Source organism: Barbus barbus (assembly GCF_936440315.1).
Source record: "Barbus barbus genome assembly, chromosome: 17".
Lineage (NCBI taxonomy): Eukaryota > Metazoa > Chordata > Actinopteri > Cypriniformes > Cyprinidae > Barbus > Barbus barbus.
This window is the reverse complement of record NC_136745.1, coordinates 15,478,764-15,506,040: the sequence shown is the minus strand read 5'-3', so window position 1 is coordinate 15,506,040 and position 27,277 is coordinate 15,478,764. Positions and strand designations below refer to the sequence as shown.

Below are 27,277 nucleotides of genomic sequence, written 5' to 3'. Positions count from 1 at the left end.
TATCCGGACACCTACAAAAAAAACTTAAACATTGTGTAAATAGCACAAATAAATAAATAGAACGAATATACAAATGAAACAATTTCAAGTAGGGCCCACTGGTACAAACTGCACCGGGGCTCTGCCAACCCCAGCTGCAGCCCTGAGTATATGCTGCGATTATATTCTGTTTTTTTAATGTTTAAAGAAAAATATGCCATCATAAAAGGTACAAAATGCCCCAAAATCCATTTCAGTGCATGGGCAAATACTAAATATAATACAATTTTAATTTTGACACTGCTTTAAACAAACCCATTTATTCAGATGAGGTTAGAAAATTCAGACTGCATTTCTGAGGGGGCTGTAGCAGTAGCAGTGTGAATTCAGAATTTTAAAATTGTTTCCAATTCCATTCATGAGCTGGAATTTGAACTGATAGGGTCTTATTTCTTAAATATAATTAAACTATGTAAATATCATTTAACATTTCTGGAACTATCATATATTTCATGTCGACATGCTTATGGGTAATTCATACTGAAACGTCATTCCATTTAAATCCTTATATTTCAATTTGAATTCTGTATTTGTTTTGTTAATTCAATTCCAATCTGATTCACGTTCAGGAATTTAAGAGGCATTCTAAATTCAGTTATGAAAGGCGCTCAACCCTGCCACCCACGTATAGTCCCGTAGACGGATCCCTTTTCAGGCACAGACAGACGGCTCCCACTCTCTTCTCCTGCTGGATCATTGAGAGAGACCAGCCACTGACCAGGAGAACATGAATGAAAGACTGCAGAGGATTTTTTCACACTGAGCAAACACAGCAACAGAGCAGTGACATTTACGCGCGCGCACACACACTCAACACACACAAAACAAATGCAACATAAACTCAGGCGCTACGCATAACACATCACACGCAGCCCTTATGTTCAACAAACACTAAAAGAGGAGAATTCAGGGAAAATAGTTGGAGGAAAAAAGGGCAAAAACCTGCTTTGTGTCTCTCACTTTTCTCTCCTTGACTCCCGGATAGCGAGGGAGACATGCCTTCCAAAAGTGAGCAAAGTAAACTTTCAAGAAGAAAGCAGCAAGAGCTCAACGCGTGGGAGAGAAAGGAGACGCGATGTTATTTATATATTTCTGCTTATCTGTTTTCCTGTCATTTATTCAGAATGCAGCGTTTGAAACACCCCCAAGGATGAGAACAAGAGGAGAGGAAAAGGAGATGGCAGTGGCACAGCTGCAGAAATTGTTCGGGGACTCGTGATAACTGGAGAAAATATGCAATATAGAGACAAATGGTGAGGTTATAATGCATTTTGCTCTGGACGTTTTGATCCCATCACATTTCATCTTAGATGGAGTGATCCATGATGTAGAAAAATGACTGCAGAACTGATCTAATATGTGTCTGATTTTACCTCACATCATTGACTATTACTGATGATATAATATCTGGCTGGCTTGTGATTTTTTTTTTTCTTTCTGTCTGTTGGCTAGCTGATCTCTCTCTCTTGCTCTTTGTCACTGCGTAGGTTTAATTCATGGAGATTAAAGGACACATAGCAAAGCGCAGATGGGAGCAGTTTTGTCCTGAAACATATTTTTCCCCCGGCTTAACATCACCCTGGACCGCATGATGCAAAGCCACTGATTTACTGCATCCAGCTTTACCTGAACTTGACACCTTTCTTCTCTCACAAAAATAAATAAATAAAAAATACAGACAAATCGCATAAACTAAGCCAGATATCTCCTATAGTGACAAATGTCACTAGTGAGAGATAACAGAACATGAAATCTATGTGACTAAGATTTTACAGTTTTTCTCAGTCGCTTTGGTACATTTCTCGAATCATCATTTGCAAAACAGTAAATGCATTTCTCAAAACAACTCGTACAAATAGCAAAACACAATGGATTACCTGCAAAAGCCAATCTCTTGCTCAAAATACTTAGTTTGTCTCTCAAAAATAAATATCTGTGTCAATGAACATGTCAGTGCCATCAGAATGACAAGTCCTTGTGTCATTGTGTACGGATAAGACAGTCAAATTGCTTAGTCATGTTGTCAATATAGCAGTGCACTCTGGAGGGATGTTCTGATGTAAACTATGGCAACAGTTTGGATGACAGTTACTGTACTGAAATGCAGAAGGCTGCACTTCTTATGTATGCCATATTTCCTTTCAAAAGTACAAATTTACACATTACTATATGTGGGATATTGATTGAAAGAGACTGTTTAAAAATGTTTGAATTATTGAGGATATGGTCGATCTCCCAATTTTTAGCTGCACCCTTCAGCCATTGTAAGGCCATGATTGTCAACATTATTTCATCTCATATGCACCTCTGTCCTTGGCCTCTTCTTCCTCTTCCACTGTTTTGCACTTCCATGCATCCTTACTCCTCTTCTTCCTCTTGGCTGTTGTCCCTGGTCGTTTTCTGGATGTTCATCCATCGTCAGAATTTATAAATTTTGTGTTGTCCTGTGTCTATATATGCTTTCCAATTTAAGGGTCATGAAATGTACCTTTGAGCTATTTCAGAGAATTGGTTTATAATTGTTTGATCTATATTCTCTTCATTAGTGAGAGTCAAGATTCACTTGCACAATTCATGGCAAATTTACAAAAAGTCTAATAGAGATGTGTAGAAAATATGCTTGACAGTTTATGACAACTAGATCAACCATTATACGATGAACTAATGACTAGATGTTTTGAGGGGTAAGACAATAGCACAGAGATCTATATAATACATTTTGAGCAACATGACATAAGCAATTGATAATGTAGGAAACATCAGTGAATTGTACAATCATTTGCATGGATGTACCAAAGCATTTGCAACTTGTTCAAATAAATGAGAAACTGCTTTTTTGATGTACACAAGTGACACAATGATGTGAAGATTGAACAGGTAGTTTTGAGAATTTCAGTTCTGATCTGAGAAATGTACCAAAGCGACTGAGAAAAACTGTAATATTCTCTATATTTTCAAATACTTCAATATCAAAAAACTGTTCCTAAATACTTACAAGTGGAGCTTCACAACACTTAAAGCTAGGGTTATTAATCAGCTGAATTGTGATTAACAGTAAGTTTTGATCCTTTTAAAAAAAATAATTTTGGACAGCAGTAGATTTATACAACAGTGCTCTGTTGTAATTAACCACATTTTATGCGATTTGGAATTTAATTAAGAATGTATTTTAAATTACAATTCAGTTCTTGAATCTGAATGCATGCAAGTACCAGAAATCAATTCAACCACAAAAAAAAAATCTAATAAAAATAAAATTGTTCAATTGATCAAAATATTAAAACAAATCTTTAATGTTGGACTGAAAAAGCCAAGTTTTAAAAGAGTTGATGTTCGATAGTTTATAGGCTAGCTAAACAGAACAACAGAACAGCAAACAAAACAAAATACAGATACCTAGACAGACAGACAGACAGACAGACAGACAGACAGACAGACAGACAGATAGATAGACAGATAGATAGACAGATAGATAGATAGATAGATAGATAGATAGATAGATAGATAGACACACAGATAGAATATTCAACAGACAGACAGACAGATCTTTGACAGCCCTACTTAAAATGTTTTCAAAACACTGCTGGATTGAATGTAAATGCTATAAACACTAGTACCTCTGGTGTCAACACCGTGTCTCTAATGCTTCACCACCAGCCAGCTTCATCTCAGTTGTTTATTACAATGCTGTCTTATGCCTGTAGAACTGCTGCGCAGTTGACAGAGTAGTTTCTATCGTTCTTTGATTTTTCTCAAGGGTAACCCAAACACAACAGGCAGCGTGGGTGGCTCGAGCACACTTACGATGTTCATAAGAGTGAGAAGGTACTTCTCCACTTTCTGCTGCCCGTGAAACTGCACCACGGAGTCGTCCACCCCCAGCAAAACCTCAATGTTGTAGGCTCGTTCCGGCAGCTGTCTGCGGGCTCGTCGGCTCTGGTTAATACTGCGTTCAACTCCCTGATACAGAGTCTCAAGGTCCAATAGTCCGCCCAAATCAGCACCTATAAAGAAACAAAGAAACACAGGGTAAACTAATAATTCATAACAGCAATGCGAAGAAACTGGTACTTCCTTTTTTCTTTAGAGTGACAGAAACCTATCAAACCACTAGCCACTATATGTGGTGTCATGAGGTCATTTCCTCTACAGGCAGATAGCTGGAACACGGAGGAGAGAACACACTGAGGAAGATCTATCACCTTGTCTCCATCACCCAATCAGCTGGGGGCATCTTCTATGCTTCAATTATGTAATGTTTCCAAGGCAACCTGCTCATGGGTAAACCAATGCTCGGTGCAGACTAATATTAGCTCACCAGTCACTTTCTTATTGGATGATAATCCGAGAGTAAGAACAATATTCATCATCTTAATGCTGAGTGTCAGTAACTTATTATTATGGGGCTACAGAGGAAAGAAGACAAGCACAGAAAATTCCCAATAAACCAAAAAGAAAGGTGTGTGTGTGTGTGTGTGTGTTCATTTGTGTTGGTGTTTATTATTATGAAGGATTTTGTAGGGTTGCAAACTTCCTCTCACCAGCAGGTGTTCATAATATCACAGCCTGTGTCAGCAGATTTCCACACGAAATTGGAAGAAAACTTCTACAGTACAACAAAAGCAATTAACATGCTCTTGGCTCATGTCTTTAATTATGCACAGTATTCTGTGTAACATAAGATTCAGAAGCTGCAACCTGAATTCCGGAAATGGACTTTTTTTTTTTTTATTATTTGAATAAAATCAAAACTAAAAGACTTGCAAATCACATGAGCTAATATTTTATTCAAAATAGAACATAGAGAACATAACAAATGTTTAAACGGAGACATTTTACACTTTTATCCACTAAATGAGCTCATTTCAAATTTGATGCCTGCTACAGGTCTCAAAAAATTTGGCACAGGGGCAATAAAGGGCTGAAAAAGCATTACATTTTGAAAAGATTCAGCTGGGAGAACATCTAGCAACTAATTACGTTAATTGACATCAGGTCTGTAACATGATTAGCTATAAAAGGCATGTCTTAGAGAGGCAAAGTCTCTCAGAAGTAAAGATGTGCAGAGGCTCTCCAATCTGTGAAAGAGTGTGTAAAAAGATTGTGGAATACTTTAGAAACAACGTTCCTCGACGTCAAATTGCAAAGGCTTTGCAAATTTCATCATCTGCAGTGCATAACATTATCAAAAGATTCAGAGAAACTGGAGAAATCTCAGTGCATAAGGGACAAGGAAGAAAACCTTTGTTGGATGCCTGCGGTCTTCGTGCCCTCAGATGACACAGCATCACTCATCGGCATGATTCTGTCATTGACATTACTAAATGGGCCCAGGAATACTTCCAGAAACCACTGTCGGTAAACACAATCCACCGTGCCATCTGCAGATGCCAACTAAAGCTCTATCCTGCAAAAAGGAAGCTATATCTGAACATGGTCTAGAAGAGTCAGACGAGTCCAAATTTGACATTCTTGTTGGAAATCACGGACGCCGTGTCCTCCGGTCTAAAGAGGAGGGAGACCTTCCAGCGTGCTATCAGCGTTCAGTTCAAAAGCCAGTATCTCTGATGGAATGGGGGTGCATAAGTGCATATGGTATGGGCAGCTTGCATGTTTTTGAAGGCACTATGATGAATGCTGAAAGGTATATAAAGGTTTTAGAGCAACATATGCTCCCTTCCAGACAACGTCTATTTCAGGGAAGGCCTTGTGTATTTCAGCAGGACAATGCAAAACCACATACTGCAGCTATTGCAACAGCATGGTTTCGTAGTAGAAGAGTCCGGAATGCTGAATCGGCCTGCCTGCAGTCCATATCTTTCACCTATATAGAACATTTGGCGCATCATTAAACAAAAAATACGTCAAAGACGACCACGAACTCTTCAGCACCTATTTCAGGCAAGAATGTGACCAAGTTCCAACTCAAAAACTCATAAACTCGATGCCCAAACGTCTTCAAACTGTTTTGAAAAGAAGAGGAGATGGTGAACATGCCCCCATCCCAACTATTTTGAGACCTGTAGCAAGCATCAAATTTTAAATGAGCTCATTTTGTTAATACAATTTTAAAATGTCTCAGTTTAAACATTTGTTATGTTCTCTATGTTCTATTGTGAATAAAATATTGGCTCATGTGATTTGAAATTCTTTCAGTTTTCATTTTATTCAAATTTAAAAAAACGTCCATACATTTCCGGAATTTAGGTTGTATTAAAGTATTAAATATTTGCTAAATAATTATTTTTAACCAAATCTACTCATACTGAGTCTATACACTATTATTAAAAATTAAGATTTTTTTTAAGAAAATAATTATTTTATTGAGCACGGGATGCATTAATCTGATCAAAAGTGACAGTAAATGTATTTATGATGTTCAAGCAATTCAGCATATTAAAATGATTTCTAAAGGATCATGTGACACTACAGACTGGAGTAATGATGCTAAAAAATTCAGCTTAAATTCACAGGAATAAACTACATTTTAAAATAAATTCAAAAATATATTATTGTATAATAAATATATTGTAAAATATATAATTAATACAATTTCACACTATTTTACTGTATTTTTGATTAAATAAATGTAGTAACTTAATGCACATAAATACAACATAAATCAATATTTATTGAAAAACATGCATTTTTTATATCCATCATCATGGAAAAATAGGTTCTTTGAGAAAAGAAAGAATGTAAAGTTTGACTTAAGGGAGATTTCCCCCTGTTCTACCCTACTGTGACGACTAACCTCCTTCTATGACATCTGTCTTTTTCTGCTATTCAGTTCAGCTTTTCTGTGATCCTCCAAAACTTGACCCATCACCCTGCCTGTCAAATACACCCAGCCCCGTTCTGATCTCATGAGAGAACATTCACATTCAGGCTGAGGAGTCCTCGCCCTTATCAGGACACAAAGCTACTTTGTCTTTGAACCTTTGGAAATGTCAAGAGAACCTATGGGCGAGAGAAAGATGGAAGAAATGCAAGAAAGAAAGAGGGTAATGGTGCTCAGAACATTTGAAAAGATTGATATCATGTACAACAGTTGTGATGTAAGTACTGAACTCACAGTAGGTCATTTCTCTTTGGTTTCAAACAACTCAAACTATCACATGCTCATCTCTATGAGTGACAGATTTATGGGTCGCCGGGCCACCAAACTGCTAAAGCACTGAGAGTTTGGTGTATCTAGACATGTCCTCTGACACATGCACATGAATATGCACACACAGCCAAGCACAAACAAGTTTTTTTTTAGCTAAAAAAATTATTAAATTGAAAGAAAGTAATGAACCCCTAAACGTTAGCTACCAGTTTTGTATATACAGCAGCTTCGAAAAAGGCATATTTTACTTTTTTTGTGGTATTAAACTTCTCATATGCCACTGTTATTAGTAATATACTAATGCCAACTGCCAAATATGACAGTAATATAATACAATAAATAACTAAGTAATTTAATTTATGAACGGATATAGAAAAGAGAGAAAGTTGGGATTTTTTCTTTTTTCAGTTCAATAAAAACAAAACAAAAAAGAATTACAATAAAATCTATTTTTAAATCTATTTCCACACGGGCACACATTGCGGGTGATAACCTCCCCTTGCTGATTTGCATCATATCATGTGTCGATGACAGCCAGAGATAAGCATCAAAAATTGGCAATATTAAGAGGATTTAGCATTTCCAATTAATGTAGGCCTGTTACATTCTTCTTATTATTAGGCCTATTATTATTATTAGATTACTTTTATTATTAAAATTAGGCTACATTAAATTATTGCCCCACGATAATTTCATAGTGCATCACCGCAATATGCTCTGTGAGGATAATAAATAGCTTACTCCTCATTGAAAATGTTTTTAAAAGTTTTTTTTTTTAAACAGATCTATTAATTTATACAATGAATTACAAGCCGATGATTAAAATTATTAACACTGCAGTCATCAAGACAATTCAGAGCAGCTTTATTTCAGGCACTGGTTTTCAAAAACCTGTTTAATGCGAAATATGTTTCTTCTCATGCTTTTTACTTTATGAGCCACAAAATAAATATTAAGGGAATAATTTAAGACAGTTATATACCGTTATCAGCATATGTTAAAGTAGATTCGTCTCTCGTTGTCTCAGAGAATAATGCAGCATTAGCTGTCAGTTTTTTAACTTTCACTTTCTCTAAAGTGAACTGACGTTCACCGTCTTGCGCAAAGTTTGTGCATTGCTTGCTTGAATTGCTAGACCCCTCCCCCATAATATCAATTATTTATAGACCACATATTAGGCACTTTATTTTAGGTTTTTAATGTTTATTTTTCAATGTTAATGAGAGTGACACGGAGAGTAAAAAAAAAACAGGGAAATCATTTGGAAATCCTTGGGGGGGGGGCTCTGCCGGGGCTAAGCAAGTTTCTGATGGGGCTATAGCACTGTCAAGCCCTGCCATAGCGCCGCCACTGCTCTTAAATTTGGCACAGCAATTTAGAATCTTTACGTCTTGACTTCTAAAGCAACTTTAGCAATTATGCCTGTGGCAAAACTCACTTATTCACTCAAAAAGTCCAAATGCAAGTGAGAAGGTTGTAAGGAGGCAATGAAGCCTTGCACATCATAAGAGCTAGAACAATTGATCCCTGACCAATCAAAACAGACATTAGAATATGACAATGACACAAAACAGCATCAGCAGCTTAACTCTCCATATGATGATTCCACATGATAGAATTATTCTCTATAAACATCAGCAGAAACAGGAATGTGGCTCCTCTAAATGACCTCCAGGTCATTACACGTGACCACTAAAAATGCAAGTTTTTACAGCACAGAATATTGTCCCATGTAGCAAAAGTACAATAATGTGTACAATAATTGGCTGTGCGCCGGTGATGTCAGACAATGTTTTCAATTAGAGTGTGAGAAAGTGTGTACATGCAGCAGATGTACAAGCGAGCCTTTCTGTGTTCTTGAGGAAGGGTATCGCAACCTTAGGGAAATCTGATCCAGCTACACACATTTTCTAACAGTCAGTGCTCAACTAATGCTCTTTCTGCCTTTTAATCTTTAATGGTGTGTTGTAAAAGCCAAGATCAAATTAAGCCTTTAGGACCAGGCCATTGAGAGCTGGTAATGATATCAGTAACTAAATCATCTCCAGCAGTAATAAAGTATGCCATTTGATTAAGCTCTATATTAATGCCAACAATGCACTAATGTTTGCTATGTTGTAAGTGAACTGGCAATGTTACTGTAGAATAGAGGTCAGCACCTTTTTTTAATCTACAGTGGTAATCATAGCGTCATATCACCCTTACCTTATTTATAAGGTAACACTTAAGAATAGGGAGCACTTATTCACTATTAACTACGACTTTTCACTCAATAAATTCCTAATTTGCTGCTTATTAATAGTTAGTAAGGTAGTAGTTAAGTTTAGGTATTGGTTGGATTAGGGATGTAGAATAAGGTCATGTAGAATGAGGCATTGATATGTGCTTAATTACTACTAATAAATGGCTAATATTCTAGTAATATGCATGCTAATAAGCAACTAGTTAAGAGACCCTAATTTCTAATCTTCTAACCCATTTCTAATCGTACAGCAGCCTAAAAGTATACTAAATGCAAATGTAACAGCCTACTAGAGAAAACTAGAACCAGAGAAATAATGATTCAATAAGGTTTCATTGTTATATTATATTGTTTTTTTTTTGTTTTTTTCAAGATGATTTTTATTCAAATGTGTTATAGACAACGAAAAGTTTTTATTCAAATGTGACTTATGTGAATGCATTTTCTTGATTTGAAATATATGGACAAAATGTAAAACATATTTATATTTTACTATATTTTAAATGGAAAAAATTGACAAATATATACTGGAATCTCTTGAAATTGCACATATATACATATATACAGTCAGGTCCATAAATATTGGGACATCGACACAATTCTAACATTTTTGGCTCTATACAACACCACAATGGATTTCAAATGAAACGAACAAGATGTGCTTTAACTGCAGACTGTCAGCTTTAATTTGAGGGTATTTACATCCAAATCAGGTGAACAGTGTAGGAATTACAACAGTTTGCATATGTGCCTCCCACTTGTTAAGGGACCAAAAGTAATGGGACAATTGGCTTCTCATGTGTTCCATGGCCAGATGTGTGTTATTCCCTCATTATCCCAATTACAATGAGCAGATAAAAGGTCCAGAGTTCATTTCAAGTGTGCTATTTGCATTTGGAATCTGTTGCTGTCAACTGTCAAGATGAGATCCAAAGAGCTGTCACTATCAGTGAAGCAAGCCATCATTAGGCTGAAAAAACAAAACAAACCCATCAGAGAGATAGAAAAAACATTAGGCGTGGCCAAAACAACTGTTTGGAACATTCTTAAAAAGAAGGAACGCACCAGTGAGCTCAGCAACACCAAAAGACCCAGAAGACCATGGAAAACAACTGTGGTGGATGACCGAAGAATTCTTTCCCTGGTGAAGAAAACACCCTTCACAACAGTTGGCCAGATCAAGAACACTCTCCAGGAGGTAGGTGTATGTGTGTCAAAGTCAACAATCAAGAGAAGACTTCACCAGAGTGAATACAGAGGGTTCACCACAAGATGTAAACCATTGGTGAGCCTCAAAAACAGGAAGGCCAGATTAGAGTTTGCCAAACGACTTCTAAAAAAGCCTTCACAGTTCTGGAACAACATCCTATGGACAGATGAGACCAAGATCAACTTGTACCAGAGTGATGGGAAGAGAAGAGTATGGAGAAGGAAAGGAACTGCTCATCAGTGAAGCATGGTGGTGGTAGTGTCATGGCGTGGGCATGTATGGCTGCCAGTGGAACTGGTTCTCTTGTATTTATTGATGATGTGACAAAATGATGTGACAAAAGCAGCAGGATGAATTCTGAAGTGTTTCGGGCAATATTATCTGCTCATATTCAGCCAAATGCTTCAGAACTCACTGGACGGCGCTTCACAGTGCAGATGGACAATGACCCAAAGCATACTGAAAAAGCAACCAAAGAGTTTTTGAAGGGAAAGAAGTGGACTGTTATGCAATGGCCAAGTCAATCACCTGACCTGAATCCGATTGAGCATGCATTTCACTTGCTGAAGACAAAACTGAAGGGAAAATGCCCCAAGAACAAGCAGGAACTGAAGACGGTTGCAGTAGAGGCCTGGCAGAGCATCACCAGGGATGAAACCCAGCGTCTGGTGATGTCTATGCGTTCCAGACTTCAGGCTCTAATTGACTGCAAAGGATTTGCAACCAAGTATTAAAAAGTGAAAGTTTGATTTATGATTATTATTCTGTCCCATTACTTTTGGTCCCTTAACAAGTGGGAGGCACATATGCAAACTGTTGTAATTCCTACACCGTTCACCTGATTTGGATGTAAATAGCCTCAAATTAAAGTTGACAGTCTGCAGTTAAAGCACATCTTGTTCGTTTCATTTGAAATCCATTGTGGTGGTGTATAGAGCTAAAAATGTTAGAATTGTGTCGATGTCCCAATATTTATGGACCTGACTGTATACACACACACACACACACACACACACATATACAGTGCCCTCCACTAATATTAGCACTCTTAGTAAATATGATCAAAGGCGGCTATGAAAATAAATCTGCATTGTTTATCCTTTTTTATCTTTCATTCAAAAGATAAAAAAAATTCCAACCTATCATTCCAATCTATCAAGTAAAACAATTGGGGGGGGGGGTGCTCTCAATGGCCTGTTACGTGTCAGTTCCTGTTTGCCCTTTTTTGATTTATTTCCTGTTCTTATTAGTTAATCGTTATTCATTCGTATCACCTGAGTTCATTTATCATCTCATTTGCTCCTTAGTTTCCTGGTCTTTATAAGCCTTCTGTTTCGTTGTGTTCTTTGTCTCGGCTTAATGTTTTCTAATGGAAATTGTGTGTTGATGCTTATTAAATACTCCTTTCGTCTACTCCTTCGTCTTCGTGTGTTTCTACAACCACATCTCGTGACAAGTTCATGTTGGCCACAATTATTGGCACCCAATTATTGCAATGTCCTTTTCCCAGAGTAACAACTCTGAGTTTTCTCCTATAATGCCTGAAGAGTTTGGAGAACACCTGATAAGAGATCAAAGACCATTTTCTTCATACAGAATCTCTCCAGATCCTTCAGATTCACAGCTCCATGTTAGTACTTCTTTTCTTCAGTTCACCCCACTCATTTTCTGTAGGGTTCAGGTCAGAGGACACGGACAGCCGTGGTAAAAGATTCATTTTGTGCTCAGTGACCCATTTTTGTGTTTATTTTGATGTTTGTTTTGGATTGTTGTCCTGGTGGAAGATCCAAACACGGGCCATTATAAGATTTCTAACATTGGCAGTCAGGTTTTGATTTTTTATCTGTTGGTATTTGATAGAATCCATGATGCCATGCATCTGAACAAGATGTTCAGGACCTCTGGCAGAAAAACAGGCCCACAACATTAAAGATCCAGCAGTATATTTAACCGTCGACACGGGGCACTTTTTATCCCTGTTTGTACTAAACTCATCTGGTGGGTTTTCTGCCAAAATGCTCTTTTTTCACTTTCATCTGACCATAGAAGCCAGTGCCATTTGAAGTTCCAGTCGTGTCTGACAACTGAATTTGAGTTTATTTTTGGATGAGTGAGGAGAATTTGCCTTGAAACCCCCCCAAACAACATGTGGTGATTTAGGGGATGTTTGATATATATTTTTTTAGGCCCCAAGACTCAACTAATCTCTACAATTCTCAAGCTGTGATCCTTGGAGAGTCTTTGGCCACTCAAACTCTCCTCCTCATTGTGCAATAGGACGATATAGACACGTCCTCTTCCTGGCAGATTTTTAATATCTTTAGTTGATTGGAGCTTCTTAATTATTGCCCTGGTGGTGGAAATGGTGATTTTCAATGCTTTAACTCTTTTCTTACAGCCACTTTCTTTTTTGTGACGCTCAACAATCTTGTTCTGCACATCAGAACTACAATCTTAGGTTTTACTCCTTGTGATGGATGATTAAGGGAATTTGGCCTTTGTGTTCCTCATATTTATAATCTGTGGAACAGGAAATCATGGCTGGACAATTTCATGCTTCTAGTCACCCTGGAGTGCTAATTTTTTTTAAATATGAATGTGAATATACTACAGAGATATTTTACTCATAAGAATTTCTAGAGGTGCCAATAATTGTGGCCAACATTCATTGGAGAAAAATATGTATTTTCTCCCCACTTTCAATTATTTTACTTCATTGATAGGTTAGAATTTTGTGAATTTTTTGAGTGAAAGATCAAAAGGATAAGCAATGCATATTTATTTCCACAGCCGCCTTTGCTAATTATTTATCAAGGGTGCCAATATTAGTGGAGGGCACTGTATACATATATTTAATTATCTATGGCTGCTGGAAATGTATTTAATAACATTTTATTTAAATATAATTTATTCAGAAAAAATACTGGAAAAATATAACTAAGGTAATTAAGCAAGTTTTTATCAGACAGGAGACTTTGATTTATCAAATGTGGAATATCTGATTTTTAGTGTTCCATAATCTTAATAGCTGACTGTCTTCAAAGTCAGACATATACAAGCAACAGCAAAGCACCATGGGAGAAATGCTCCACTGGGCTATATCAAGCCATCCAGCAATTCACACATTAAACTCTGGATATCTACTCAAGGGAACGATTTCATAAGAATGCCATAAGAGAGCCTCTTATGAAATACAAGAAAGAGGAAAAAAAGACAGTTTTCAGCCTTTTTTGTCACTGCCAAATCTTAAAGATAAACAGAAATCCACCCACTCATGCCGAGATGGGAGGGGTCCTCCTCCACCTCCTCCTCAGCGTCTCCACCAGACGCCTGCTCTCTCACAGGTCAGCTTTACATTCTTCATTTCCCCCACCCTCTCTCTGCACCTAAATGTGACTATAGTGACTAAATTCATTAGAGCATTTAAACAGACACAAATAAGACAATTGTTAACCTGGAGTTAGTCTTTAGTGCTTTATATTTCAGTAGCTGTGGTATAGCTGAGATACTTAAGCCTGCAATTTAATGAGAAACATTTGCGGTCATACTGATACTCGTATCTAAAAAAAAAAAACAACTAATGAGACTAATGAGATCTCTTTAAAAAGACATGAAATTACTAGGGTCCTTTTCTCAGAAAAAAAAAAAAAACTAAGCAAAAAAATTCTAATTGCACTTATAGTAGATAGCACTGCTGTCTAGGAGAAACAATTGAGACATAAAAGAGATTTAATTTATGATTTTTTATTTAAATGGGGAGTATTTTCTTGTAAGTGTACACTATTCTGCATGAAAAAAAAACATTAATTGTATTTAATGTATTGCTATACAGAAATCAATACTGCTTAAAGTAATATGAGACTATTACTACAGTAATATTAGACTAATTCTAATTTCAATACAACAGTACAATTTCTAATTTAAAACATCTAAAACACTCCTAACACGTGGTATCTCCTACACAAAAATGAAAATTTATTCACCCTCATGTCATTCCAAACCTGTATGACTTTATTTATGTAAAAACATCAAATATATTTGGAAGAATGTTGATAAGAAAACATATTTTATTTATTTAACTTTCATGTTAGAAATTAAATCATACAGGCTTGGAATGACATGCTGGTGAGAAAAATATGACAGTTTGTTCATTTCTGGGTGAACTATCCCTTTAAGCTCAAAAGTAACAACTGACCTGGCCGTGTCACTGTCTGTGCATGTTGGCCACGGAGGTTAGTGAATGAGCCCCAGAACAGTAACAGATGAGTAGAAGCAGCAGACAAGGCCATATTGACCTCCAAAGGTGTTGACAGTGTCTCACTCTCTACCCACAGATACAACAGGCGGTTGTAAGAATAGACAGCGCTGGAACTCTACAGGTGCCTCTTACAAAGTTATTCTGGCTCACAGAGATCCTGGAAGACGGCTGCTCCTGTGGAAGTTCTCTGAAACTCTATTTGTTGAGTCAAGCATTTTCTGTAACTATAGTTCGCAGCCAAGAGGCTTATGGTCCATGACATTTACACATATCTTTTAATATTGTCTGCTGCTGTTAATTGATTTAAATGACAATAAACAAGCAAATAAATCTTATTAAAACATGTTAAAGTGATGAAATTAGGTAGTAATACAACGGTATTTTAATAAAAGTACAAGAGTACTGATCACCATATTCATGTTATGTTTACATGGTTTTCTCTGGATCTGAAAACACTTACATGATATTTAGTCACTGTCTCCTAAAGGCCCGACCAATGATAAGATCAAATATTCCAATTACAAAAAAACTTCCAATTACATGAAAAAAAAAAGAAAAAAAAAAAAGAATATATATATATATATATATATATATATATATATATATATATATATATATATATATATATATATAATACAACCCTTTGGGTTACAAAATCTCACCTTCAACAGAACCTTTTGTAAAATGGTATTTTAGCAACCCATTTACTCAAATCTTCAAGATTTCACAGGCAGTGTTAAAAGTGTGAATTCTAACTGATTTTAACTCAGATCTGTGTATGTCTTTTGTCCCTGACCTTTATCTCTAAGGAAATAAAAACATTTCTAAAAAGCTCTCTGCTTTAGAGCAAATATGTGCCATTAGAGGAAGCAGGATCAATGTTAGTGAACAGCAGGTGAGAAATGGCATCATGTTATAGTGATAAGGGATGTACTACAGAACCCTGCCTTCTCCTGTACAGAGAAATAAAAAGGTTAACAAATATTGTATATGCTACCTACATTTTGGTGACTACCTACATTTTGGTGAGTTTTCTAGAAGACAAAACATACATTTTAGATGCTAAAATGTTCCCTACAAAAAGTCAATTTAGATGTATTAGTTGTCTTTACTGCAGAGCAAGTTCAAGCTCATCTTTACATGCTCTATCAATAACATCAGATACGGATTGATGCAATACGATTTGATGATATACTTCAGCGGTTTAATTCTGAGATGAAATCATTTCAGCTAGCTGTCATATAGCCATCTCGACTGCAAAAAGATTGTAGAAAAGGTCTTGAGTAGAGGAGGTAGAGAAAAACAAAAGGTGTGAGACAATATGCATGCAAATGATCCTGGGCAGAAGTTCCCACAGGGAATGTGGATATATATAAGTTATGATTTATGGAAATTCATCAACCAGTTATATACTTTTAATTGAGCAAACCTATAGAAAAATGACAGGCGCTTTTTAAATAAAGATATAAAGATATTTGTTTGTATAAAATATCTCCAATAGATACAGATTATCGTGGCATAAATTACAGACACTAAAGAAAAAAAATTATAAACACGTATCTAAAGCCAAGATTATGAAGTATAATTCTTAATAATAAATCATTCCACTGGTATACAGGTTTATGAATCAAAATACACTCCACACAGAGCAAAACAATTACTGTATGGATTACCTGTTGACTGCATAATATTACTCTTTTAACAATTTTACAATAAATTTGCTCCTTTTTATGCACACCATTCAGCACCCAACCATGCAATATTGTCCCATCATGGGATCCGTGTTCTCTCTTGGAACCCATTGGCAAGCTCCATCATTAATCAATACACTCATCCCTCTGTAACTCTATATTCCTCCAGCAGCAAAGAAAAGTATCCATTCTTGTGTTTATCCATTTTAATAAATTGCAATTTTAATGGGATTATCTGTGGCGGATTGCTGCACCAGAGCAGATGTCCGGTGCGTGTCATTCCCATGGCACTGACTGAATAAATCTGGACTGCCAATTCTCTGAATCCTTGGAGAGAATCGGATTTTCAGGCACAGTGTTTACTTTCATCTCTGATAACTGTGCCTGTTCATGCATGCAACTGCAATGCAATTTATATATGAATGCGACACGAAACACAAAAGTTTACTAAACAGCTTTCATTAACAGCTATCATGACTGATGATTATTAAAGAGATTATTCAGAGAAAATGCCTTATATAGACCAATTTCTCAGTTATAAAATTCATAAAGAAATATGTTAGCGTTCATAGGGTACAACAAGGAACTGAATATCCTATACAGAGTAATGATTTCACTCAACCAAATGTGGGTGTTCATTAGTAAAAGCAGCAGCACAAACAGATATGCTGGACTGTAATATTGTTTGGTCAGAATCAGCACTGAACATGTAGCAAGGGGAAACAGACAGGGGAAATGTTGGGGCTTATCTTTCTCTGATGAAATTCAATAACAGCCTTCAAAGAGGGTTATTTTTTCCCATTTCCAATCTGAACACGACACTGTGTTATTTAATTCTCCTTGTTTCGCTGCACAGGTAATTTCCTCTAATCCAGCGGTGCACAGATCAGCAAGAGACAGAGAGTTTCACTTAAAACCTGTGATAAATTAATGATCAAGCCGTAACAAATAAACAAATTAAATTACTTCGTCAAAAAAAACTACAGGGCCAGTTCCTGACTGTCCCGTTTCACTATAATACTGAAGCAGCGGTCACCTTTCTCTCGTCTCTGTAACCTAGTGTGTAACAGTCCAAAGGAAGAGTAGTGTATTGAGAGTGAATCATCACTCATCATGAAGGTTCATTCTACAAAGCTTATGCATGAGAGTGGCTACTACATGCACTTTGTAAACATTATGTTGCCTCGGTAAGTTATACAGCAAAGGTATGATTTTGGATATTATATGATTTCAGGATATTTTGGTAGACAGCTGAATTCATGGTTCACAGCAAGTCTTCCAGGTCCTGAAGCAGCAAAACAGCCCCAGACCATCACACTACCGCCACCTTATTTTACTGTTGGTATGATGTTCTTTTATATTTAACTTATGGGAAAATGAGGTAATTCTGTATGTTGTCTGAGCGTTGGCATCCTCTGAGGTCCTCTGAGGGTTTGGCATTATCTTTTCTCAGGTTGTTCGGTCATCTCAGATCATTTAAGGTTTGGATCCAGACTGAAGCTTCTGTAATTCCTAGTTACCACGGGATGTTAATCCCGTGACAGAAACAGAGAAACAAATAGAGGCATAATTAGCGTAGCTGCTGTTCCATCTAAGCAAAAAATTATTTGCTCAACCCAAGCTAAAGAATAATAATAATGTACATTTGATCAGATATAACTGCAGTACAAGATTATAAGATGCATTATGTGAATGCTTGGCTAAAGAGATGTGTCTTTAATCTAGATTTTAACAGAGAGAGTGTGTCTGAACCCCGAACGTTATCAGGAAGGCTATTCCAGAGTTTGGGAGCCAAATGTGAAAAAGCTCTACCTCCTTTAGTGGACTTTGCTATCCTAGGTACTACCAAAAGTCCAGAGTTTTGCGACCTTAGGGAGCAGGTTGGATTGTAGCGTGGTAGAAGACGAGTTAGGTACACAGGAGCTAAACCATTTAGGGCCTTATAGGCAAGTAATAATATTTTGTAAATGATACGGAACTTAATAGGTAGCCAGTGCAGAGACTGTAAAATTGGGGTATTTTCTTGACCATGTAAGAACTCTAGCCGCTGCATTTTGGACTATCTGTAGCTTGTTTATTGAAGATGCAGGACAACCACCTAGCAGTGCATTACAATAGTCCAGTCTAGAGGTCATGAATGTATGAACTAGCTTTTCTGCATCAGAAACAGGTAGCATCGAAGCTTGGCAATGTTTCTAAGATGGAAGAATGCTGTTTTTGTAACATGGGAAATATGATTTTCAAAGGACAATTTTCTGTCTAATATAACACCCAGATTTTTTACTTTAGAGGACGTAACAGTGTATCCGTCTAGTTGTAAATTGTAATCCAAGAGATTCTGTGTACTGTTTTTTGGTCCAATAAGTAATATCTCTGTCTGAATAGGAGGAAATTATTGGTCATCCAATCTTTTACATTTTTTACACAATGTATTAGCTTAGATGGCTGAGAAGTTTCATCTGGTCTTGTTGAGATATATAGTTGAGTATCATCAGCATAACAATGAAAACTAATCCCATATTTTCTAATAATATTACCAAGGGGCAACATGTATATTGAAAATAGCAGAGGACCTCGGACAGATCCTTGTGGTACTCCATACTTTACTGGTGATAATTGAGATGACTCCCCATTTAAATGAACAAAGTGGTAGCGATCGGACAGGTGGGATCTAAACCATCTTAAAGCCTGCCCTTGAATACCAGTATAGTTTCGTAATCGATCTATGAGTGTGTCATGGTCTATAGTGTCGAACGCAGCACTAAGATCAAGTAATACTAGCAATGAGATGCAGCCTTGGTCTGAAGCAAGAAGCAAGTCATTTGTAATTTTAACAAGTGCAGTTTCTGTGCTATGGTGAGGCCTGAAACCTGACTGAAATTCTTCAGAGAGATCTTTTTTTTTTTGCAAGTAGGAACACAATTGAGCAGACACAACTTTTTCTAAACGTTAGAAGATTTTAAATGGGTCTGTAATTTGCCAGTTCATTAGAATCTAGTTGTGGTCTTTTGTGACCTCTTGGATGAGTCGTCGCTGCGCTCTTGGGGGTAATTTTGGTCGGCCGGCCACTCCTGGGAAGGTTCACCACTGTTCCATGTTTTCGCCATTTGTGGATAATGGCTCTCACTGTGGTTTGCTGGAGTCCCAAAGCTTTAGAAATGGCTTTACAACCTTTTCCAGTCTGATAGATCTCAATTACATTCTTTCTTTTTTTTCTTGACTGTCTTTGGATCTCAACATGATGTGTAGCTTTTGAGGATCTTCTGGTCTACTTCACTTTGAGGTAGGTCCTATTTAAGTGATTTCTTGATTGCGAACAGGTGTGGCAGTAATCAGGCCTGGGTGTGGCTAGAGAAACTGAACTCAGGTGTGATAAACCACATTTATGGTTTAACGGGGGGGGCAACATATATATGTGTATGTATATGTATATATATATATATATATATATATATATATATATATATATATATATATATATACACATACATACATACATACATACACATATATATATATATATATATATATATATATATATATATATATATATATATATATATATATATAGGGTACAACAGGGCTAAAGGCCCCTCTTAATAAAAATGTGCTATTCACTACACCTAAAATGTATAGTTACAGAAAAAAATATATACGTTGTATTGAACATTAATACAGCAACAGATTTTGTGTGAAAAGAAATCATTCAAGTTGTTTATTTTGTTTAAAAATCGTATAAATTTATGAGGTGGCAAGGGGGGCCTTTTACCCCAAACACGGGGTAAAACGCCCACCAGCATGGGGTAAAAGGCACATGCTATTGATACAAATACTTCAGCTAAAATAAATGTTTTTTAAAATAATGTCTAAATTAATACTTTTTAAAAACAATCACTTTAGCAAAGTTTGTACTATTTTCTGCTTATTTAGAAAAATAAAAGAATAAATTTTTGTTCAATAAATATACTGTCATTAAAATGTTAATATAAAAAATATATTTTAAAATACAGAAACAAAATAATTGTAATAAGATTCTGAAAGTATTGAAGGAGATCCAATAATAATTTAATATACATGTATATTTACAGTAGTAACAACTAATTATATTTTATTATATCATGTTTTTAAATATGATGATTTCATTCTAAACATGGTGATTATCATCATTATGAACATGGACACCCAACATAATATATGATTTACCATTTGAACATAACTATGTCATGTCAACAAATGGAAAAGTCAGCTATCTATTAATTATCATGTTAATTACTGTGCGCCTTTAGCCCCAACAGCAAAGGCGCTTTTTACCCCAAACACCATATTTTTACATATTCTTTCGTTATTTAAAAACTGTTGCTTTAATTATCTTAAACAAAACTGAAAATCATAAAGAAGACCTTTGTCTCAAAATATATGCAATTTTAAAATATTAGATCAAGTAAGCACAGAATCAACTTTGCACTGCTGCGCAATCGCGTATATATATATATATATATATATATATATATATATATATAGGCAAGCTATTTCTTGAGCACCAAATCAGCATATTTAAATGTTTTCTGAAGGATTTTTTGTGACACTGAAGACTGAAGAAGTGGTTGCTAAAAAAGTCAGCTTTGCCATCACAAGAACTGATCATAATTTAAAATATATTAAAATAGAAAACTGTACTGTAATAACATTTCAAAACATTACTGTTTTCTATTATCATTTTTGATCAAATAAATGCAGCCTTGGTGGAGATATGAATCTTTTATTTATCAAACGTTAATATATATAATATATATATAATATATAGTATAATATATAATATAACACCATATGGCTTTGAAACAACATTGGGGTGGGTAAATAATGCATTTCCATTTTTGGGTGAACTATTTCTTGAAAAAAAAAAAAAACTATTACATAACCTCTCTATTTACATTTCTACTTCAGGTATTGAGAGCTCATTATATTTTCTTCAAACACAGTTCTCTGTTGTGAGAGAATAATCTCACAGCCCCACTGGCAACAGAATTAGAAAACCTTAAATGGCCAGTCCCCTCGTCTCACATAGCACAGTCAGGTCAAGCACTACAGCAATTTGTGAAGATCTACATGAAGTGCATGCCCCAAATGAGTTCATTAGACACAGCACAACAAAAGCAGCACTGCAGCAAAGTGCAGCAGACGGTGACAGCAACCACACGGCTCGTGCGTTTGTTCTAACAATATGGCATGTTTCCTCTGTTGCCACACAAGCTACGCAATTAAACCAGCCACACATCGAGCATGTGCTAATTCAACCTCTAAAGCTCCAACCCAGAAGCCAAAGCGCATAGCCCTAGGAATGTCAAGTAATGAGATAGCTTCCTTTTCCCCAGCTATTCTTGACAGAATGGTACAGATGGCAGGGGAAGGGTGTAAAGAAAGAGGAGGCTGGGAAATCAGATTCCGCTCTCTCTTCTCCTTTTCCCTCACCTTCTCGCTCCTCTTGTTCTGAAGGCGCAGGCCCGCCATTCTCTATCCAATTTTAATGAAGTGGGTCTCACTACGATGCTGGTGAAAATTGCCTTTTGGTCTCTGCATGCGAACATGTGTGTATGCCGGAGCCCTTGAGGCCTTTTAATCTCTAAATGTGTGTGTGTGAGACGCTGTGATTTATGGAGCACATGCTTGTAGCATCACCAAGAAACACAAACGCTCACATCCCAAGACACCTGACAGCACACTCTGAACTAATTCAATACACACAATGTGCATCAGCGAGGTTTGTCACTCTAGATTTAGGAAACAAGAATCGGTTCCTAAAATACAGCATTCGACAACTTATTCAGCAGTGCAGCAACTTCACAACTGAATCTGAGACTGTGTGGCCTGTATAGTCCAATTTCACAAAGAAATGACTCAGTGAATGGATTCTGATTCAAGACCTAAGTTTACACTTCTGACTGTTTGGTCATATAACAATGTGTAGTTCTGTAACGACACGTGAGTCATGGGGATCCATTTGCAAAGCTTTATTAAAAGGAGTGGTCGGAAACAAGCATGGGTCAAACATTGGCAAACAGGAATATATATATATGGCAAGACAAAGAGTAGTCGTAGGGCAAGCGTGGGCCTTAGATCGGCGAACAATATCCAACAGGGGCAAGGCAAAGAGAGATAATCCAGGTACACAAGCAATAGTCCAAGAGAGGTGCAAACAAAGTCCGAACGGCAAGACAAAGGGTTAATCCAGGAAACACCAGCAGGTATCAAACACGAGAAAACTAGCAAGGAAAGACTAACAACTGAGCGGGCTCCGTAGAGTAGCTATCACTAGGATATACGCTAAACAATACTTGGCAGAGAGGAAGAGGAAGTCCATGGTTTATGTAGGGTGTGTGATCAGTGCAATCAGCTGTGTGTGTTGTCAGTGCAATGGATGATGGGAATTGTAGTCTGAGGTGGCGTGCAACAGTTAGTGTAGTGCAAGAGTCCCTGTGGTGAGCGAGTGACCTCTGGTGGTGAGTTAACGGAAGTTCGTAGGCCAGATTCATGACAAGTTCAACATACACATTCTGCATTTTGTCAGTAGTATTTAATAAAAATAAATAAATAAAATAATTGTATATTATAATTATTGCCTTGCATTTACAGTATGCCACCTTTAAAAAGATTGAACAGCCTTTAAAAAGTCTTAAAAAAAGTTAACTAACTTGAATAAAATAATCATTAATCTAACGGCAATAATTATTTACAACGTTTATCCCTAGTTTTCATAGCACCCAAAATTTCAGCAATCCAGACCAATTAAAGTACAAGTATAATATTATATAAATAACTATTCCTAATACCACAGCAAAAACTAATATTCTACTGAACACATTGCTTATGTTATAAATTTCATTTTAAACATTTTCTATTCATTTAATTAGGGATGCACCTTTAAACAAACACACAGACGCAGTCGTACAGAAGAGGACCAAGATGAGGCCATCTTGCTAGTCATACTGTTTAAAAATTGATGCCATCATTTTCTTTTATTAATCATGACAGGGTTACTGATTGGTCTGCAAACAGCTGCAGTGTGTGCGTGTGTGAAGAGGGAGGATCTGTAGGCAAAATGTACATCATTCAACAGGAATAATGTGCCAGACATCGATGCTGTGGGTCACTGTGAAGAAAAGGTGACACTAACTGAGAGAGCAAGAGACATGGCAAAGTAGTGGGTAAGAAAACCACTGTTCCCTATTGAACGGTCTCTCCCGTTGCATAGATACAAATATGGGAAACTCCTGTTTACTCTGATACTGAAGCCTGATTTGTTCACGTTCGTGTACCTGCACAAACAAATGGCACTTCAACCCACCAAAAGGGGAGGATCCAACCACTATATAAGTCAGCTCAGAGCGCCATTCAACAGATTTTTTCTCCTACAGTGACAAAAACATCTCCTCGCTGGACTCTGAAGCAAGAAGTCAAAGTGAGAAGGGGACACAGAAGCTGACGCTCACTCTGGAACTCAGCAGCTCACCATAGAGCAGTTCCCGGCAGCGGAAGTTTACCTGGCGCCTTCCCCTGCAGGCATCAAGCATTCTAAAAGAGCAAATACTGAGCAAATTTCCAGGCAAATTTCTGAGTGATGTCACGCCTTTACTCTCCCAGCAGCCCCTCAATTCGCCGGTGTGTTTCACTCCTTCATCGACGTGAGTGGCCTAGTTTCCTTCGGTGGTTCTGAAGAGAATGTCACCGCTGATGACTCTATGTCAATGACAGCTTCTGACACTGAAGACTGGGCATGTCCCGGTGATTACCCGGACCTCCTCTCATCTTCTCAACCAACACGGCCCAGCATGGACAGCAAGCTGATCCGCGTTCTCACAAAGGCTGTAAAGGATTTTAGCCTAGCATGGTCGGCCCTGGAAGAGCCACCCAGTGGAATCTGATGGGGCGCAGTCAACGCTCCTCTCGCCAGAGGCTGCCCCGTTTTTCCCAGAGATCCGCAGTGAGCTAACTGGGACGTGGTGCACCCCCTATTTGGCCTCCGTTGTTGGTGCTGAAGAAAAAGGTTACAGCAAGCTTCCCTCTTTGGAAGAGGTGGTTGCTGCTCATTTGTGCCCTCCATCAGCCTTGGGGGTTAAAAGCCCATGCAGTGCATCCATCTAAGCCCTTCAGTATGACCTCCGCTCTAGCGAATAGAGCTTATGCAGCGGCTGGCCAGGCTGGCTCAGAGCTTCATAAAATGGTGGTGCAGTGTTTCAGGTCAAACTCCTCCACAGCATGGGTGAGTCTGGACCAAATCCCAAAGCCTTCAAAGAGCTGCACACAGCGACTGACCAAGCTCTGTGCACTACAGAGGCTACTGCACAGGTGAGCGGCAAGGCCATGGCCAACTCGGCAGAATTTCCCACTTACTCAAAAGAGCAATTCTACTCTTCTCACTATCAAGACTGTCAGTTCCCCACCCTGTGTGGTGATCTGCTGGTCAGAAAGCTAAAACCTCTGTCCATCTGGCTTCAGGCTTGGAAAGCTATCCCAGATGTGTCAAGAGGGGTTGTAAAAACCATAGAATAAGGTTACTCCTGTTTGCTCGCAGGCCACCTAGCTTTAGAGGTGTTGTTCAAACTTTGGTACAGGACAGCCATGCTCATGCTCATGCTCGAAGGTCACAGATTGCTTGCAAAAGGAGCCATAGAGACAGTTCCCCAAGCTAACAGTGAGTCAGGCTTTTACAGCCACTACTTCCTCGTTCCCAAGAGAGATAGCAGGCTCAGGCCCATTCTCGATCTCAGGCATCTGAACCACTCGCTTATGAAAATGTATTTTATGATGCTAACAATGAAACAGATCCTCCTGCAGATTTCCCCCGGAGACTGGTTTTTATCGATGGATCTGAAAGATGCTTGCTTTCACATCCAGATAGCCCCTCATCACAGACCGTTCTTGAGATTCACGTTCGAAGGGGTGGCTTATCAGTATACAGTCCTACCATTCAAATCAAATCAAATCAAATCACTTTTATTGTCACATCACCACAGCACATGTGCCTTGGTGAGTGAAATTCTTGAGAGCATGCTCCAGACAGTGCAGAAACAATTTACATATAGACATTACCATTACATACTTACAGACTTATACAGATGACAATATGTAATATACACATACAAATAAATTTAAAAAAGGGCCAAGAGTTCTCTGTTGCCCAGCAAGTGAATTTTCTTCCTGGGGACAGTGTTCGATTTAGCCCAAATGCGGGCTTGGATTATGTTGCAACACTCTCTGTTAATTCAACAGCTAGCAGTGTCCTTTCAATGTGGGACTTCGCATCCCATCAGAGTTTTCCAAAGCATGATCGGCCTTATGTTGGCCACCTCCTCGGTGTTTCCTCTGGACATGCTTCACCTGCGGCCCCTTCAGTATTGGCTGACAGCCCGTTTCCCATCCCACGCTTGGCTGACCTCCAGGAGGAAGGTGGTCATGACAGATGCCTCCAACACAGGTTGGGGTGCTCTGTTCGAGGGCAATCCGGCGTCTGGCTCCAGGTCACATTTGGATGCAATGCCTGCATATCAACTGCCTCGAAATGTTAGCAGTTTCTCTGGCCCTAAAAACCTTCTTACCAGCCTTAAAAGAGGTATACTATACTTCTTCGCCTCGGAAGACAACTTTCACTGCCCAATTTATTTCTTGATGCAGCAAGATGCTCTGGCCCACGACTGGTCCATTGCTCATTTATATGCTCACCCCCCGGTTGCCCTCCTTCCTCAGGTCATCAGATGGGTCAAGGACGTCAGATGCTCACTCCTCCTGGTGGCCCCCTCTGGAGGAGTTAGATGTGGTTCCCTGAGTTGATTCAGCTGCTATTGGCAGCCCCGTGGCCGATACCATTGAGGACTTACTCTCACAAGTGAGAGGGACAACTTGGCATTCCCGGCCAGAGCTGTGGAGCCTTCATGTTTGGCCGCTTGACGGGAACCATTACAGCTCCGCGAGTGTGACTAACACTATTATGGAAGCTAGAGCCCTATTAGCTCAGGGCTCATTCTTGCTCATGCTTCTTAGGAGCCCCCCAAATTTGGGTGCTCCGGGGCTGAGTGCGCAAGGCTTCTTAGGGTGTGTTCACACTTGTAGTTCGGTTCGTTTGGTTCATTTGGTCCAGACCAAAAAGAAAAATTATACATTTGGTCCTGGTCCGCTTAGCATTCACACTGGAATTTTTGACAACGAACCTAAAGATACAGAACCTAAAGGCATTGTGATATGTTCACAACCTGATTCGTTGGGTTGAATGATGTATATTCTATGACGGAACTCCCCGAGCAGCCCAAGTAATAGGAAAAGGTATGTTTGACAAAGCACCACTGCGGATATATGACATCAAAGTTCCCATTCGCCGATTGGTCTGCACAGGGCCGCTTTAAGTCAAATACACCTAATGCTGTCTGCTGGACAAAGTGTGCTAATTTTTGCACGTATATGATTTTATTTTCACCACTTGCAAACTTACAACCCTAATTTTTTTTATATATATATAAAATGAAAACGAATACAATTTCAAATTACATGAGCCAATATTTTATTCACAATAGAACATAGAGAACATAACAAATGTTTAAACTGAGAAATTTTACAATTTTATGCCAAAATGAGCTCATTTCAAATTTGATGCCTGCTACAGGTCCCAAATAGTTGGGACGGGGGCATGTTTACCATGGTGTAGCATCTCCTCTTCTTTTCAAAACAGTTTGAAGAC

At 37.9% G+C, this 27,277-nt stretch overlaps 1 protein-coding gene across 1 annotated transcript in view; it reads right to left on the bottom strand.

The window, feature by feature from the left end:
• Positions 1-27,277, bottom strand: part of LOC306883602 (A disintegrin and metalloproteinase with thrombospondin motifs 2-like) — a gene marked incomplete at both ends in the record, with an annotated part of 179,512 nt that overhangs the window by 47,289 nt on the left and 104,946 nt on the right. Inside the window, one exon of the mRNA XM_079438969.1 lies at positions 3,844-4,043. Within this exon, the coding sequence (XP_079295095.1) occupies positions 3,844-4,043 (200 nt within the window). The remainder of the gene's footprint in view (positions 1-3,843; positions 4,044-27,277) is intronic.